This window comes from Ostrea edulis, chromosome 2 (assembly GCF_947568905.1).
Source record: "Ostrea edulis chromosome 2, xbOstEdul1.1, whole genome shotgun sequence".
Taxonomy (NCBI): Eukaryota; Metazoa; Mollusca; class Bivalvia; order Ostreida; family Ostreidae; genus Ostrea; species Ostrea edulis.
This window is the reverse complement of record NC_079165.1, coordinates 27,109,982-27,129,888: the sequence shown is the minus strand read 5'-3', so window position 1 is coordinate 27,129,888 and position 19,907 is coordinate 27,109,982. Positions and strand designations below refer to the sequence as shown.

The window sequence follows — 19,907 nt, the reverse complement described above, 5'->3', positions numbered from 1 at the left end:
TTTAATGTGTGCATTATATCAATTATTGCTCTCGTCAATTGAATTGTAGCGTGCATCAATTCAATTGTTGATATCATTAATTCATTTGAAGAGATCGATAATTCAATTAAAGCGCGCATCAATTCAGCATAAGAATTAATGCTATCATCAATTCAGTTAATGCGCGCAATAATTCAGAATTGAAGATATCATTAATTATTTGAAGATCGATCTTTAATTCAATTGTTGCGTGCATCAAATGAATTGATGATATCTTCAAATAATTGAAGATATCTTCAATTATTTGAGTTTATGTTAATTTGGCACTCCATAGTGGTATTGTTTTTCATTGTGGAGGGAGGAGTTAGTTGAAGAAGTTTCACAATTGTCTGAAATTCTGACAAGCAGCATGGGTTACACAGGAACTTGTGAAAGAAGAGATTGATATTTATGAACATAATGCAGGTCATCATGTATCGGAATTGGTAAATATATTAAGCTGCCTCGTATAATATTTGAACAGGGTTCAGGGTATTAACCAGCTGTTGTGGTCTGACACCAGGCCAGCATTTTCTAACAATCCATTCTGTGGAAAATTACTTGCTTTTATTTTCCCTCCATGTATTTGATTATAGGCCTATAATCACTGGCTACAACTTTTTAAAAAAAAGTTTTATCTGATTATTTTCATAGGTAAGTCACCTAGTAAGTGTTTTACTTTATTTCATAAATCTGCTTTTACATTTTAACTTTAAATACATTGCGTACCAGACCCCTTTCTTTTCCACAGTTCGGGTTATTTGAGAAGGGGGGGGGGGGGGGGATAATGGCTAAAAGAAAGATAACTCTGAATTGTATTTAAAACTGAAAGTAGAGTTACTCGGCTTTTGTTTGTATGAGGAGTCATGTGATAGTTTTCAGGTTGTTGACTAACGTGTGGTCAGTGACATTAGTAGCAGGGACTGGAAGATGATGGGATAGAATACGTTAGTACATCTGATTCTAGGTAAGTCCGGGGAGTTGCTGGACTGATAACGCACCTGTAGGAATTCAAGGTTCTGAATTTGGACTAGCTAGGTTATTGTGAAATATGTACATTTAAAAGCTAATAGCTATATGTAGCTTCTGTAGACTTCTTTTAATAAAAAAGTATTTGGTCAATCTTTTTTCCATTTATAATTCATCTATAGAGAATTTACATGTTCAATAATAATTTCTTATTTCTTGAACTATTTTACTAAACTTATACTTATATATAGCATTTTAAAAGATGTTCGATCAATTTATACCAAATCAAAATTTTAACAAAATGGTATATTGCATTGAATCTATTTGAATTAAGCAGTTAATGGTAATTAATGAACAATCTAATCAAAATCGGATCTGTTCTAACCGACTTACACTAGCAGTGAAGAAGGGTTATGAGAAGATCTGATTTTAAATTAGATTGGGTAAATGAATTATTAAAATCTTTTTAAAGTGTCTGTACCTATACTTTTTATGAATTTTGCAAATAATCAAGTTCAGTACAATCTCTATATGTATATAGCTTTATTAAGCTAGTTTAAATTGAATTTCTTGCATGTATAAGTACAATATGATAACTATACACAAAATTTCTTTTTTTTCCAACGGTTACCCCATTCATGCTGTCACACATACAGATTTATACATGGTATAAATAATTCACTCCAATTAAAGTCCATTGTTTTGATTGCATAACCTGTCCACCTCCTACTGCTGGACTTTGATATGCTTGGCTGGTCTCAGACAAAAGTACCCTGCACTGTGGGCAAAATAGGAGAAATAGGTGGTTTGTTTAAGAAACCATTGAGTCAATGGTAACTGACATCTTTTAAATTTTCTATAACATCACAAATAAGTATATTTATTCACCAATAAAGGGCCCTGGGGTGGGGGGCATACACCATTTTAATAATTAATTTACATTTATTATAACTACATGATACAATATACACAATGTATACCATATACACACATGTTAAGTATTTTTATATTGACAGTGGTCTGGAATTGGCCCATAACAGTACTGATTGAAAATGCACTGTATAACAAGGATGCTACATTGTATATGGGTATAATTAAGTGAAACAATGTTATGAAATGTTGTTTTGAACACAGAGGATGCGAACTGCAAAGGGACAGTGCATGTGCCAAGTCAATCAATTACAAATGATGAAATATTTAAAGGACTCAACAACAATCAAATTATGGAATTTGTGAAAATATTTCTCAGTACAGTTATTGTACTTGTGTATAAAACCATTTTATGATTGATATTCTGTACAGATTTTGTACCACATTTCAAACTCGTGCACATATTTTTCACTCAAAATCGCACCATTGCACAGATTTGTTGTTGAAAAATTATCACAATGATGGCATAGCTAAAAAGTCACATATAACTTCTTGAACATGTCTATATTTTGAACTCACCACTGTCACTGTTCTAATAAGAGTCTGTTACAATGCTATATTGTTTTAAAAATTTACATGAAAAGAGAATTTCCTTTGAATTGTTAACTGTCCACACCCTGTGTGTATTGAAGCATAGATAAGTATGATGACTTTACAATATGGAATCTGATTGCCAGTCCATTATTCTTTTGATCCTCCTTGGCTTTTATTCTATGCTGTAGATTGGATAAATGTTGCTTAACAATTTGATATGCCCCCCTTCAAAAAAGAGGGGCATATTGGTTTGCACCTGTCGGTCGGTCGGTAGACCACATGTTGTGTCTTGAGTGAGAACCATTCTATTGATGATAATGATATTTCATATGTGGGTTGGTTATGAGTAGAAGAGGACCTCTATTGTTCTTCAGGTCAAAAGGTCAAGGGTCAATCTACTCTGGACATAGGAATATAATGTCCCCTCAATATCTTGAGAACCCTTTGCTTGAAAGACATCAAACTTGGCACACTGGTATATCCTAAGGAGTAGATGACCTCTATTGATTTTGAGGTCACATGGTCAAAGGTCAAGGGTCAAACTGGGCATAGGAATATATTGACCATTCAATGTCTAGAGAACCCTTTGCTTGACAGACATCAAACTTGGTACACTGGTACATCTTCAGGAGAAGATGGCCCCTATTGATTTTGAGGTCGCATGGTCAAAGGTCAAGGGTCAAATTGGACATAGGAATATACTGTCCATTCAATATCTTGAGAACCCTTTGCTTGACAGACATCAAACTTGGTATACTGGTACATCTTCAGGAGAAGATGACCCCTATTGATTTTGAGGTCACATGGTCAAAGGTCAAGGGTCAAACTGGACATTGGAATATAATGTCTGCTCAGCATCTTGAGAACCCTTTGCTTGACAGACATCAAACTTGGTACACTGGTACATCTTCAGGAGAAGATGACCCCTATTGATTTTGAGGTCACGTGGTCAAAGGTCAAGGATCAAAATGGTCATAGTAATATAATGTCCGCTCAATATCTTGAGAACCCTTTGCTTGACAGACATCAAACTTAGTACACTGGTATATCTTCAGGAGAAGATGACTCCTATCGATTTTGAGGTCACATGGTCAAAGGTCAAGAGTCAAACTAGACATGGGAATATACTGTCTGCTGAGTATCTTGAGAACCCTTTTCTTGACAGACATCAAACATGGTACACTGATACGTCTTCAGGAGAAGGTCATCCCTATTGATTTTGAGGTCACATGGTCAAAGGTCAAGGGCCACACTGGACATAGGAATATACTGTCCGTTCAATATTTTGAGAACCCTTTGCTTGACAGACTTCAAACTTGGTACACTGGTACATCTTCAGGAGAAAATGACCCCTATTGATTTTGAGTTCACATGTTTAAAGGTCAAGGGTCAAACAGTTGAAACTGGACATTGGAATATACTGTCTGCTCAATATCTTGAGAACCCTTTGCTTGACAGACATCAAACTTGGTACACTGGTACATCTTAAGGAGTAGATGACCCCTATTGATTTTGAGGTCACATGGTCAAAGGTCAAGGGTCAAACTGGACATAGGAATATATTGATCACTCAATGTCTCTAGAATCCTTTGCTTGACAGACATCAAACTTGGTACACTGATACGTATTCAGGAGAAGATGACCCCTATTGATTTTGAAGTCACATGGTCAAAGGTCAAGGGTCAAACTGGACATTGGAATATACTGTCCGCTCAATATCTTAAGAACCCTTTGCTTAACAGACATCAAACTTGGTACACTGGTACGTCTTCAGGAGAAGATGACCCCTATTGATTTTCAGATCACATGGTCGAAGGTCAAGGGTCAAACTGGACATAGGAATATAATGTCTGCTCAATATCTTGAGAACCCTTTGCTTGACAGACATCAAACTTGGTACACTGGTACATCATCAGGAGAAGATACTCCTATTGATTTTGAGGTCACATGGTCAAAGGTCAAGGGTCAAACTGGACATTGGAATATACTGTACATTCAATATCTTTAGAAACCTTTGCTTGACAGACATCAAACTTGGTACGCTGGTACATCTTCAGGAGTTGATGACCCCTATTGATTTTTAGGTCAATCCACTCTTGACATAGGAAGATATTGTCTGCTCAATATTTTGAATTGATGATACTACTCTCAATTAAATGATGTGTGTGTATAATCCTTTTCAATTTTGCACCATGGGGGGCATATGTGTTTTACAAACACCTCTTGTTAGCTAAACATTGGACAATTCTGAATCAAAGTTCCTCCTAAGAGACAGTATTTTGTTTACAATGTGTTGTGTTATTTTCATTTAGTGAAATTCGATTTTTATGCTTTTAGAAATTAATTTGATAAAAGATTTGAAATAGCTAAATCGAGCTATTTGAAATAGCTTTATAAAGCTATTTAGCCAAATATAGAGATTGTGCTGAACCTGATATTTGATGTGTGCTTGAGCACGAGGAAACATTAATTAAATTATAGAAAAGTCCCATTCTCTGGTGAAATACTGATGCAAATTCAATGCAACAAAAAGTTATGAAAACTACAGATCTTAGAAAATTATTAATTTGTTTAAGATATGTGTAGAAAAAACAAAAGTGACCTGGACTTGTATCTCTCTGTAGAATACCATCTCCGTAAAACAAGCTAATGAATTTGTAACAATTAAATCGCAGTTGTTGACCGATCTGAAGTGGTCCAAGACCAACAATCTGATTAATGATTGCCCTGATGGTTTTATCTATAATAATAATAATAATATTTATTTATATAGCGCCCTATATGACTATAAATAACCACTCTAAAGTGCTGCACACAATCTATAACTTTACTGTGATGTGTTTTTACTGCAGTGTTTTAAACCTCTGAGAATGGCCGATTCCTCAGAGACTACATGTCTGCTCTCGAGCGATGTTCCACAACTCACTCCTCAGGTCACCATAGAGAGACATCAGGGGGATGCCACATGGGAAATGTCCCGAAACAAGCAGCGGAGCCTCCAGACTCCAACCCTGGAGTCTGTGGAGGTGCCCAACAGTCCCCAGAACTATACCTCGCAGAGCTTGTTAAACTTACCGGGAGATGAGCTGCCAGACAGTCTCAAAATCTCGTACGTACAAAATATTTGTGTTATGTCTAATCTACAATTTCATTAATGAAACAACACTCAATTGCTAAAACACAACTTGGGTTTGTTTATTATATACCCATCAATATACTTTTCTGGATCACTACAGCATGGTAATCCGATTCCAGATCATGCCTATCTGAAACTGATGATAGTGCAGTCACACTTATTCACACTTATAATGAATTCACTCTTATTGCAAAGTTATATTCATTCCACTATGAGAAGAAAATAATGAAAATTTTATTGGATATTATGAAATTTCGTTACAACGAACTGTTTTTCGTTTGTCGTGGAGGTTCACTATAACCGTGTTTTTCTGTATAATGAAGTTTGGTTATAATGAACTGTTTTTTGCTGGCCCTGGAGGTTCGCTATAACTGTGTTTTACTGTACATTGAAGGGAGATTGACTATGGACTACTATTATGATTCATGCTTTTGATTTTCACTATTTCTCTTGATCTCTACCCAATTTCTGACTTGTGGCAGTTGTGGTTTATGAACAGTGTAGATGACAAAAGTCTTGCTTAAAGTGCATCCTCCGGAGGGAAATTAGATTTGGAAATCTGAAATGAAAATTTGTGGGGTATTAGACATTATAGGATCTTTTGGACACCATAGACAGTTGCTTCTTCAACAAAAATGGAAAACAGAAAATATTCATATCTAGTGATCAGTCATCCAAAAAATTTCTTTGTAATAAATATCACTCTGATTCCACTCACAAGTACTCTGAAGTTGAAATCAAAATATGCTGGAGTTCCTCTATGACAATATCTTCATAGTCTTTGATGATCAGGTTTTCCAACAGTCTGTTGGTATTCCCATGGGCACAAATTGTGCTCCTTTGTATTCTTATGAAGCAGAATTTATTCAAAAACATCTATGTGAGAAGAAAAAATCTCTTACTGTGGGCTTCAATACAACATTTAGATAAATTGACGATGTTTTATCTATTAACAATACTGATTTTCATTCATATGTCAATTCGATATATCCCAGTGAACTTAAAACAGGGTCATTCACTTCTGCTTCACACCTAGATATTTTATTGAAAATAGATATTAACAGAAAACTAACAACTCAACTTTATGATAAACGGGATGATTTCAGCTTCTCCATCATCAATTTCCCATATTTATGTAGCAATATTTTATTATTACCTACATATGGTGTTTATATCTCAACTGATTCGATACACAAGAGCTTGTTCTGCGCATAATCAGTTTTTAAATTGAGACAGGCTACTGAGAAACAAGTTGATGGTGCAGGGGTTCCAACAGTCTCATTTAAAGTCAGCATTTTGCAAATTCTATGGTCGTTATAATGATTTAGTTTGCCAGTACAACTTATCATTGGGTCAAATGCTGTCTGACTTCTTTCATACTTATTGTTAGGCTGTTCTTGGTACACTGATTTTAACTACGGATAACTCAGTTTACCAGATCCAGATATAGGGTTTACAGCGAGTGTGACAGGTTGACAGGGGATGCTTACTCCTCCTAGGCACCCTGATCCCACCCCTGGTGTATCCAGGGGTCCATGTTTGCCCAACTCTCTATTTTGTATTGCTCATAGGAGTTATGAGATTGAACGCTGTTCGTTATCTTTACCTTTCTTTTAAGTGAAGCTCATTTCTATAAAACTTTTACTCAGTTTACCTGATCAAGAGATGGGGCTCACGGCAGGTGTGATCAATAGACAGGATATTTACTCCTAGGCACCTCATCCCACCTCTTGTATGTCCAGAGATCCGTGATTACGCAATAAATTTGATTGATTACAATTAATTCCCTAAGTCAATATGATTTGATTGATTACAATGAATTCCAGAGATTTGCAGAGTCTGATGCACCTACTGAAGGGCAATATTGGTACTGGGATTCTGGCCATGCCAATCGCCGTCAGCTACGCAGGACTGTGGGTGAGTGTGTGTGTTTGTGTGAGCGTGCATGTGTGTGTGTGTTTGTGTGAGCGTGCATGTGTGTGTGCGTGCTTGCATGTGTGTGCTGAGATTTTGATTGCTCTTAGCTACACAGGACTGTGGTTGAGGCTCTGTGTGTATGTCTTCAACCTCTGATTTTTTTTACAAATTCAGTAGGATGTAAAACAGGGCTTGAAATTAACATATGCTTGTCAGTCCGTGACTGGTTAAAAGTCTGTTGGACTGACTGACGTTTGTTTTAGGTAGTCCGATGGGACTGGTCAATTTTCTAAAACGTCATTTCAGAAAACTTACTTATCGAATCTTAATCATGCTTTTGGCATTCCTCTGTAGACACCCGATTAATGGTGCAATATTGTCCGATGTATATAAAGTTCAATCTCATTATTTCATTTTAATAACATTAACGAAATATGTTTAATCATATCATAAAAACCCTGGTGGACTGGTAAATTTTTCTACGGACTGGTTGAAATTAAACCCTATCAGTCCGTCTGGGCTGGTGACATAAAAAGTTAGTTAAAAGCCCTGTAAAATATCTAATGATTATGTTTCCTCTTCCCAGAAGGGTGACATATTGTTTTGGTATGAATTTTTCATCTTCTTCCTCCTCTTCTCATACAAAGTTTGTGCAGGCCATAACTTTATAGCTCACCTGACCCAAAGGCTCAAGTGAGTTTTCCGTTGTCTGTCGGTGGCAGTGATGTCATAAGCTTTTCACATTTTCATCTTTTTCTCCAGAACCACTGGGCCAATTTCAACCAAACTTAACACTAAGTATCCTAGGGTAAAGGGGATTCCTTTTTGTTCAAAAGAAGGGCCACGCCTCCTTCAAAGGGGAGATATTAACAAAAATAGGGTGGTTTCATTTATAAATCTTCTCAAGAACCACTGGACCAGAAAAGCTGAAATCAGAAAAGTAAAATTTACATGAAAGGTTCCTTATAGTTGAGATTCAAGTTTGTTAAAATCATAGCTCCCAGGGGATATCCAGGGGCCACAATAAGGGATCAAAGTCATACATGCAAATATATAAAGAAAATCTTTAAAAATCTTCTCGATCAAGAATCACTGGGCCAGAAGAGTGGAGATTTACCTCAAAGCTTCTTGATATAGATTACATTAAAATTTGTTCATATCATGGCCCCTGGGATAGGGTGGGGCCACAATAGGGGATCAAAGTTTTACATACAGATAGATAGGGAAATCTTCTCCAGCACCACCTGGCCAATTTCAATCAAACTTGGAACAAATCATCCTTGGGTGATGAGGATTCAAGTTTGTTTAAATGAAGGGCCATGCCTCCTTCAAAGGGGATATAATTACAAAAATACAAAAAGAGGGTGGGGTCATTTAAAAATCTTCTCAAGAACCACTGGGCCAGAAGTGCTGAAATTTACTTCAAGCTTCCTGATTAAGTGGAGATGCAAGTTTGTTGAATTCATAACCCCTGGGGTTAGAGTGGGGCCACAATAGGGGATCAAAGTTTTAAATACGAATGTATAGGAAACCAAACTTGGCACAAAGCCTCCTTAAATTAGATGAAATTAGTTGATATGAAAGGCCATACCCGTCTACATGGGCATATGATAATTAATGAATTTAAAGTCAAGTTTAAATAATTATTAAAAGTTTGATTATTAATTAATTTTTAGGTCACCTGAATGAATTCAGGTGACCTATTGCTATCTGTTTTTGTCCGTCGTCGTGCGTTAACATTTGAACATTTTCAGCTTTTTCTCTGAAACCCCTGAACCAATTTCAACCAATTTTGGCATATAGCATCTGTGGGTGGAGGGGAACAAAAGTTGTGAAATTCGTGGTCCCTGTCCCCCTGGGGCCTGAGGGGTGGGGCAAAAACCATCAAAATGAGTGTAATTTTAAAAAATCTTCTTCTTTACTCCTGGACATCAAGAAGCCAAACTGTGGGCATAATTATAATGAGCGTTGAGCCCTCTACCAAAATTGTGAAATTCATGGCCCCTGGGGCAGGGGTTCTTGTGTTAGGGTGGGGCTCTATTGGTCATATAGTGAAAGTGTAGAAATTCTTTGAAAATCTTCTTCTCTGTCTCTGGGTATTAAGTAGACAAACTAATAGCATGGTAATGATGAGCAAGGATGCCTCTTTATACCCCCCGCAACAAGTTGTGGGGGAGTATACTGGAATCGGGTTGTCCGTCTGTCCGTCCATCTGTAGACGCAATGGTTTCCGGGCTCTAAAGCATTATCCTTTCCACCTACTGTCACCATATCATATATATGGACTACCCATGGGATGAAGATGTTCCCTATTGATTTTGGGATCAAAAGGTCAAAGGTCAAGCACACTGGACATCGAAGTAGCAATATGGTTTCCGGGCTCTAAAGCGTTATCCTTTCCACCTACAGTCACCATATCATATATATGGACTACCCATGGGATGAAGATGATCCCTATCGATTTTGGGGTCAAAAGGTCAAAGGTCAAGCGCACTGGACATTGAAGTAGCAATATGGTTTCCGGGCTCTAAAGCGTTATCCTTTCCACCTACAGTCACCATATCATACATATGGACTACCCATGGGATGAAGATGTTCCCTATCGATTTTGGGGTCAAAAGGTCAAAGGTCATCAGGGCTCGAAATTAGCGAGAAATACTCGCAAATTGCGAGTAGATTTGAAAAATAGCGAGTAAAAATAGTGGACACTCGCAAATCTTAGCGAGTGGGGATTTACAAACCATGATCGTATCGTATCCGTTTTAAGCCGCGATGCGCCATTCGCTTTTCTTAAACTTGCACTCAAAATCATACAAACGCTTACATGAACGAATGATTTCAACAACCGTTTCTATCCGGATTTTCTTTTATGATGTTTTAAGAAACTCGCCGTCAAACAAATGCTTTAGAGGTCGGACATCGCATTATAATGAAAAATATAGACCTATTTACTTATAGGGGTGATTAAATTGACTTGGTAAAACATAAATTCCGATTTCTTGTTAGATAAATGAATAACAAAAATCTCATACTTGGAATTCAAGTCTTCTGGTAGTTAATTTAATCAGAATTTTCTATCTACATTAATTCATTTTCATATTGAGGTCGGGTTGTAGTCACGGCACGAGTGCACTGCTCACCGTGTAGGCGATTACCCAAAACAAAAAACAAAAAAAAAATCATGGGACTCGTGATCGTGCTGCTTATAAACCACGAGTCTGGGATTCACTTTGAAAAATTACTCGTGACAACCCTGACGTGGCTTGAAATTGGAAGACATTGGATCTATACCTGCAGTAAACAGGTTGTGAATATTAGAGGTGCGATGGTCAAGAGACCTAAACATTGCATCATATGACTTACGTAAATTAGTGTTTTGTCCAAACGAAGCCTGTTGACCCACTAGGCTCAGTAATGGTGGGGGAAATCATTGATTTAAAAAAAAATATATGAAAAAAGAGCACTACTTCATTATTTTTATTTTAGCTTGTAGGTTTTCATTTTAGCCTGTGGATCTTTTACCCACAGGCTAAAATTAGCCTGTGGAAGAAAAAGTTAATTTCGACCCCTGGGTCATGCGCACTGGATATCGAAGTAGCAACACTCAGAAAAGAGGTAGTTTATACCTATTACCAACACCCTTTGGGAGATTGGAGTAAGCGGGGGGTATTCTTAGTGAGCATTGCTCACAGTACCTCTTGTTAAAAATTGTGAAATTCAAGGCCCCTGGATCAGGGGTTCTGGTGCTAGGGTGGGGCTCTATAAGTCATATAGTGAAAATGCATTATTTCTTTGAAAATCTTCTTCTCTGTCCTTGGGTATTAAGTAAACAAACCAATAGCATGGTTATGATGAGCAAGGATGCCTCTTTCAAAATTGTGAAATTCATGGCCCCTGGGTCAGGGGTTCTGGTATTAGGGTGGGGCCCTATTGATCATATAGTGAAAATGCATTTTATTTCTTTGAAAATCTTCTCCTCTGCTGCTGGGTATTAAGTAGGCAAACTAATAGTATGATAATGATGATCAAGGATGCTTCTTTCAAAACTGAAATTTATGGCCCCTGGGTCAGGGGTTCTGGTGCAAAGGCGGGGCTGACCACATAGCTATTCAATGTTTCTTCCATCCAAAAGTAAAATTCTTATATTTAAACACAAACCTAATTCAAACATTGGAAGGTTGTTACATGATACTCAGGTGACCTATAAGGCCCCTGGGCCTCTTGTTATTTGTTACCTTTGAAAAGGTTTTTTTTCTGAACCAAGCTGCTTGTATACTGATAGTTTTGCTCAAGCTTGTTTATTGCTAGGAACTACTGCTAAGGTTATTCTAAAAATATGAAATGATATATATGGAATTTACGAATATTTTAAGCACAATATTACAGCAATACAAATAAATGCCATATTACATTAACTTTCTTGTTGATTGTACAGGTTGGTTCAATAGGAATATTACTGCTGGGATTTTTGGCAACACACTGTATGCAGATTCTGTTGAATAGTAACAATCATCTCAAAACAAGGTAAATTTATCATTCAGTGATATGCATATTATACCTGTTTATAGTCCTTAGATTCTGAGAAATTAAGTTTTCAATCAGTGATAGACATATAGATAGTCTATAGATTCTGAGGAGAGGTAATTAGTGTTTCTATCAATGATATACGCTAATATCACCCATCCATTCTAAGAAGACAGTAAAGAGCCTGGTTTAAAAAGTACCCATGGTAAAAACAAATAAATTTTACTGCAGAATAAATCCAGAGTCTAAATTGTTGATTATGTTAGGGAGAGGAAGAGAGGCGATGTCATTGTAGATGTTTAGTGAGTCTTAATTTTGCTGATTAATGTTAGGGAGAGGAAGAGAGGCGATGTCATTGTAGATGTTTAGTGAGTCTTAATTTTGTTGATTATGTTAGGGAGAGGAAGAGAGGCGATGTCATTGTAGATGTTTAGTGAGTCTTAATTTTGTTGATTATGTTAGGGAGAGGAAGAGAGGCGATGTCATTGTAGATTTCTAGTGAGTCTTAATTTTGTTGATTAATGTTAGGGAGAGGAAGAGGGGCGATGTCATTGTAGATGTTTAGTGAGTCTTAATTTTGTTGATTAATGTTAGGGAGAGGAAGAGAGGCGATGTCATTGTAGATGTTTAGTGAGTCTTAATTTTGTTGATCATGTTAGGGAGAGGAAGAGAGGCGGTTCCATTGACTATGCGGAGACCCTTTATCTGAGTCTGGCCAGCGGTCCAGTGTCCCTCAGGAGATTTGCTGGTCTGGGGAGGTAAGTGTGTAGTGACATCTGCCACATATTAAAGATTAGGGCACTGTCAACCAACTTTTAGCTGCATGATAGAAAAAAAAGTTCTGTGGATAATTGCCTGAACCAGTCATTGCGAACTGTATTATAGACATACGCGATGTCTCCAACATTTTCTTTTAAAAAACTATTTTTTTCATCCCCTCAATATAAAGAGTTCCTGTATGATTTCTGCAATAAGTTGAAGTTTTATATTTTAGTAATATTACTGTATTTGGATATTGTCCTGGGTAGCTCAGTGGTTAGATCATCTAACTAGTAATACATGGGTCCCTGGTTCAATACCAGATTTTTCCAACAAAAAAATTCTCTCCTTCTTTGCTTCAGTAATGTTCATCTTTACAACTTACTGTAATACATAAGAGATGACTTAATTTTTACTTGCAACAACCAGGAACTATCAAAATATGCCAACTCTAAATCAGACATGGTAATATTCCCCATGATTTTTTGTAGAAACGAGGTAGAATGCAAGTGAATTGTATGTGAAATGTCACAAAAAGTTATATTGAGAAACGTCAGACATGTCCTTAACATATTCCTGCCGAAGAAGTTTGTTTTCTCGATTTACAAAATTACATATTCTTCCTTATGATGATGTTTGTTTTCTATGATTACAGAGTGTTAATTAATATCTTCCTGATGATGATGTTTGTTTTCTATGTTTACAGTGTTAATTAACATCTTCCTGATGATGATGTTTGTTTTCTATGTTTACAGAGTGTTAATTAACATCTTCCTGATGATGATGTTTGTTTTCTATGTTTACAGAGTGTTAATTAACATCTTCCTTATGATGATGTTTGTTTTCTATGTTTACAGTGTTAATTAACATCTTCCTGATGATGATGTTTGTTTTCTATGTTTACAGTGTTAATTAACATCTTCCTGATGATGATGTTTGTTTTCTATGTTTACAGAGTGTTAATTAACATCTTCCTTATGATGATGTTTGTTTTCTATGATTACAGAGTGTTAATTAACATCTTCCTGATGATGATGTTTGTTTTCTTTGTTTACAGAGTGTTAATTAACATCTTCCTGATGATGACACAGTTTGGATTTTGTTGTGTATACCTATTGTTTGTTGCTACAAATGTTAAACAGGTAAGATTAACAAACAGATATATAAACAAAAGTGTCTGAAGAAGATAAATATGCATGTGATTTTTTTTTTTACAATAAATATCATCTAGATATTTTCCATAGCACATTATGAACATTCTGGTTAAATACTGCCAAACATTTGATTTTTAATTACTAATATGTGTGTCTCATGTTCTCACCAGAAAATTGCAAATATGAAATACCTATCATTTATTACAGTAAAACACACTTATAACAAACATGCATATAATGAATTCACACTTATTGTGAACTGGTATTTATTCCCCCATGAAAGGACAATAACGAAAATTTTATTGGATAATAAAGTTTGGTTGTAATGAACTGTTTTTTGCTGGCCCTGGAGGTTCACTGTAACTGTGTTTTACTGTATAATGAAGTTTAATTATTGTGAACTGTTTTTCCCTTTCCCTGGAGGTTTACTATAACCGTGTTTTACTGTATAATGAAGTTTGGTTATAATGAAGTTTTTCCCTTGCCCTGGAGGTTTACTATAACCGTGTTTGACTGTATAATGAAGTTTGGTTATAATGAACTGTTTTTGCTGGCCCCGGAGGTTCACTATAACCATGTTTTACTGTATAATGAAGTTTGGTTATAATGAACTGTTTTTCCCTTGCCCTGGAGGTTTACTATAACCGTGTTTGACTGTATAATGAAGTTTGGTTATAATGAACTGTTTTTGCTGGCCCCGGAGGTTCACTATAACCATGTTTTACTGTATAATGAAGTTTGGTTATAATGAAGTTTTTCCCTTGCCCTGGAGGTTTACTATAACCGTGTTTGACTGTATAATGAAGTTTGGTTATAATGAAATTTTTTGCTGGCCCTAGAGGTTTTTGTTTCACTGTACTGTTTTGATTTTTCAGGTGCTTCATAGTATATGGTCAGATGACCCCAGCCTCACAATTTACATCATCGCAGTAGGAGTCCTGCTGATCCCATACTGCTTGATTCGGAATCTCGTTCACCTTGCTCCATTTGCAACATTCGCCAATATCCTGAACACTGTTGGGCTAGTCATTATCTTCCAGTACATTGTTCGAGATCTCCCTGATCAGAGCATCAGACCACCCGATAAGTCGTACGAGAAACTACCATTGTATTTTGGAACTGCTTTGTTTACATATGAAGGGATTGGCCTGGTAAGTTGATTAAATCTTTATGAGACTGCATATGAACCTTTGACATGTATAAGAAGACCTGACTGAGTTTAACCAAACAAAATTTGTGTCAAGTATGAGCTAAATCAATTGCCAAATCAAGAACACAATTTCACTTTCAAAAGTTTAAATTCTACGACACTGTAGATAAGACTAGATTTTGCTGTTGATATGGCTTAGTCAAATGTTGCTGCTCAGGACACTCAGACACTTCTGGTCTTATAACAACATTTATCTCAGCTGAATGCTTTATGATATATTTTGTTAAATCTGCATGATTCTGTTTTGTCAGGTGATGCCAATAGAAAATAGGATGAGAAACCCTTTGCATTTTGCCGGGTGGAACGGAATCCTAAACCTGGGTATGGTGACCATCTGCTCGCTGTATACCGCCATGGGCTGGTTTGGTTACCTCAAATTCGGGGATGAATCGAAAGGAAGTGTCACTCTTAATCTTCCAACTGATGAACTGTAAGATTTTATATTAGCATTCACAGCATAAATGATATACTGAATAACTGTTTGTTTAAGGTTATCTCGATCACGAAAATTAGTTGCTGCAAACCAGTTTATCACTAGTAAACCGCGAAAGAAAGTCGTCACAAATACAAGTTGGTTGACAGTCTTGGGTTCCTTTATTAACTTTGTAAGCTGGTTCTTGTTTTAGCCTTTATCAATTGGTTCTCCTGATGTTCTCCATTTCACTGTTCATCTCCTTTGGCTTACAACTGTATGTCCCAATCAAAATCCTCTTGCCGAGTATACAGCACCGCCTGGTGTCCAAAAGGAAGAAAGAAGGCAGTGAATATGTGCTCAGGATATCTTTAGTGGCATTAACAGGTAACTATTTTTGGTTGTATTACCAGGTAGATATTTTTGGTTGTATCAATAGGTGATTGATTTCATTAGGAAATTATAACGAAGTTTCTTGCCCACCTTAGCCAAAGACTAAAGTGAAGATTTCTTATCACAATTTATCTGATTTTGTTGTAAATTTTCATATTTTCAACTTCTCCAGAACCACAGAGCCATTTGCAACCAAACTTGGCTAAAACATCTTTTGGCAAAGGGAATTGAAGTTTTAGCATTTGAAAGACCATGTCCCCGCACCCTTATAAAGGAAGATAATTAAGAAATAATATAACTAGAGGACTAGGATGTTTAAAAGGTTAACTTTCAAAGAACTACTGATCTAGAAAAGATATAATTTTCAAAGAGGCTTCTTTATATGGTGAAGATGCATGTTTGTTCAAATGATGATCCCAGAAGCCTGTATGAGGCCACAGTATGGGTTCAAAGTATTAAATTGAAATGTATACAAGAATTCTTTTAAAAATTCCTCCTCAAGAACCACAAAGATAGTTTGACTCTTTGACATGCAAGTATTCTCCTGCAATGCATCGTCAGAAACCCACAGTCGTTCTCGCTCCGTTTACATCCCGTGGGGCACAACGCCAATATTTTTGCTGAAGGTGTGTCTCAACTTCTATATGCGATTGGTCACTTTACCATGCTTTATTGCAATATTCAACCAATGAAAAAGCCCCTTATTTTTAGTGTTCGGGAGCATAGAAAAAACATGCTTTTGAAGCAAAGATTTTGACTTATGTTTAAGTTGGACAAGTTACAAAGCTTTCAGCGAGATGTTTTATCTGTATTATTGAAGCGGAGGGTGTATTTGTGTCTATAAAGACAGGGGAGGGAAAATCCTGTGTTCCCAAGCGTTTACTACTGCGTACGAGTCTATGTTAGTATGTACAGGTCGACATGTTCAGCACTTGTAGTCTCGGCACTTTTATCCATCCTACAGGAGTGCGACCGACCGTGGGTTTCCAACGATGCCTGCAATGTAGACCCAAGTTTATCAACACCATGGCCTAGGAGGGTTAGTAAGAAGGGGGTAGGGGTTAGATTTTTACACAGGAATATACTTGTGTATTATAGAATCTGTACATTGGCACATGGCCCCTGGGTTCTTCGCAAGTCTTTAAACAGGATTTAAAAGAGTTTTTAATAAAGAAGCAGGTACAGTTTCTACAGTCATCTGGCCCAAAAAATGGATGATTTCAGTAGGAGTCCCAAAATCTGGCATTCATATAAGGAATAAAGCATACATGAATGATACACTTTTGTTTTGTAGCTACTGTGGCAATAGTGGTTCCAGAGTTGGACCTGCTTATCTCCCTTGTGGGGGCACTGGCCAGCAGCTCTCTGGCTTTGATCTTCCCTCCCCTCATAGAAAGCCTGACCTACATGGCACCCGGTGAGAAAGTTTCGGTCATCGTCCTCATTAAAAATGCAGTCATCATGTTGTTTGGTCTGTTTGGGTGTGTGGTGGGAACATGGGTGTCTATAGATGAAATCACCAAATAACGTCAGACTCCATTACGGGTGGACTCCTCTACAATTAGCAAAGTGTAACCGGACTCAACGTACCGTGAACATCTTTTTCATATTGATTTCACATATCGACTCTTTATCACTGACAAACCAAGCTATGTTCAAGATTTTCCTATCATGTGATTCGTCTTCTGGGAGCTAGTCATCCATTTCACAAAATATCTTACAACTAAGATAAAAAAAAAAATCTCTGTCTTTCAGTGAAATACACATTAAAAATTCAAAAGCAAGAACGCAAATTTTATCAACCGTAGATATACTTTACATACTTTTTAAAAAAAATTTCAAATTTTGATATTAGTCTTCAGATTATTTGTGAAAATTACCTTAGATAAGACACCTGATGTATGACAGTATTTACATTTCCAATGTTTTTGCCTTTGAAATGTTTACATATTGTAATGATAGCCTTTCCTTCGTGAACGTGCTACAGTTGTGAGCAGTCCATGTGTACGACTTTTAATGGCTGGGAATTCCGACAGAAATGAAAGCAGATTGTAAATTTATAAAAATAAATTTAATTTTTGAAAATGCATGAACGCTTCACGCCAGCATACTTTTCATGAAGTAAAACAGCATGAAGCAACACAGTCCATACCCTCGTGTATTTTCAAAAATGAAATTTATATCTTAAATGTCTTGCTATTATTGCGTTTCCACTGCTGGCAGTGCTCGAGTGGTTTTATATCATTATTGTTCCTCTTATAGGTGAATAGTTTTATATCATTATTGTTCCTCTTATAGGTGAATATAGTTTTATGTCATTGTCTTAGATTTATTTTTGCATACTATTTTTATACAGTATATGTATTTTTATACATACTCAGAGGTTACAGGATATTTACAGGGGATAAACTGGGACTACTTTTGGATGTATTTTTGTACATGCTCAGAGGTTACAGGATATTTACAGGGGATAAACTGGGGCTACTTTTGGAAGTATTTTTGTACATGTTCAGAGGTTACAGGAGATTTACAGGGGATAAACTGGAACTACTTTTGGATGTATTTTTGTACATGCTCAGAGGTTACAGGATACATGTATTTACAGGGATAAACTGGGGCTATTTTTGGATGTACATGTATTTTTGTACATGCTCAGAGGTTACAGGATATTTACAGGGGACTACTTTTGGATGTATTTTTGTACATGCTTAGAGGTTACAGGGTGTTTACTGGGGATAAACTGGGGCTAATTTTGGATGACAACTCATTAAGTGACTGACCTGTTAACTTTGATATATTTAATATTAATAATATGCAAGGAACCCTTATTTGATTGTCAAGGGTCACAGGTCAAAGGAACCATTAAATGACTGCTATTGAAAACACATGTAATGTACATACACATTTCAGATTGAAGTTTGTGGTCTGACTATCTTTTTCACATTTTTTGACTTTGTACATCTATAGAACTAAGTGAAGTGGACCAATTTCAACCAAACTTGTACAAAGTGTGCGTGTGTAAATGGCCCCATTTCAAATTTGTTCATATAAAGGACCATATCCTCTTTTCAAGGGGAGATAATAAATATTATGGACATGGGATCAGAAAAACAAACTTTAATGCAAGACCAATATGGCAGGGCCACCAATGAGATATCATATAGTACAGTACATGAATAATGGAGGAATTTATAGAAATTTTTAAGCTTTTTTTTTCTCATAAATTGCAAGGGTAAAACTTGTCATGCTATCCTTATGTCATATAATATTCAAATTGGGTCACATTGTAACCCCTTAGAGCCAAAAATTTAAATCCTCCTCAGCTAGCAAAAACTGAACTACAGTAATTAGTATAACAAAGCTCTACTATCATAAAATCAAGACCAGTTTTTTCTTAGGCGAGTGACGTAACCCATAAGCCTCTTGTTTTTGCTGTTGTTAGGTTTTTTAACCCCAAGAAAATATGTTTTGTACTCGAAATTTGTAACTGTTAGACTTGAAACAAAAATGCCATTTTGGAGCAGGTTTTCACTGTTTGAGGAAAATGTGAATTACAATTCCCATTCTGAAGCACAACCAATTTTTAATTCTCTAAAGGGACTGGTTCACGATTTTTGATAAAAATATTTTTCATTTTTGATGTTAAACATTAGAAATATAACTCATTTAATGTTGACAGCCAAAATTTTGACCTTCTGAATGCAAGAATAAAAGTAATATTTTAGCCTTAAATATGTGTTATGTAAACAAAGACTCAAGTCTTTTTATGTAAACAAACAAACAAGTGAAATATTGATTTTGCAATATAATGCATCTTAATTTTGCATAGTAACAAATTTTAACTTTTAGAAGACACATTTCACCCCAAAAATGCTTGAAATGTGAAAGATATAATAATACTTAGATCGATATCCATTTCTTTTGAAAATTTCGTAAACAATAGCATACTGC

The 19,907-nt window shown here is 36.2% G+C and overlaps 1 protein-coding gene across 1 annotated transcript in view; it reads left to right on the top strand.

Annotated features, from left to right (window-relative positions):
* The first annotated feature begins 857 nt into the window (after positions 1-857).
* Positions 858-19,907, top strand: part of LOC125680593 (neutral amino acid uniporter 4-like) — a 20,014-nt gene continuing 964 nt past the window's right edge. Inside the window, exons 1-10 of the mRNA XM_048920275.2 lie at positions 858-985; positions 5,304-5,560; positions 7,414-7,504; positions 11,940-12,028; positions 12,688-12,786; positions 13,845-13,929; positions 14,817-15,092; positions 15,403-15,581; positions 15,778-15,950; positions 17,251-19,907. The exon at positions 17,251-19,907 is cut by the window's right edge and continues 964 nt beyond it. Of these exons, the coding sequence (XP_048776232.1) occupies positions 5,322-5,560; positions 7,414-7,504; positions 11,940-12,028; positions 12,688-12,786; positions 13,845-13,929; positions 14,817-15,092; positions 15,403-15,581; positions 15,778-15,950; positions 17,251-17,483 (1,464 nt within the window). The 5' untranslated portion in view covers positions 858-985; positions 5,304-5,321 and the 3' untranslated portion in view covers positions 17,484-19,907. The remainder of the gene's footprint in view (positions 986-5,303; positions 5,561-7,413; positions 7,505-11,939; positions 12,029-12,687; positions 12,787-13,844; positions 13,930-14,816; positions 15,093-15,402; positions 15,582-15,777; positions 15,951-17,250) is intronic.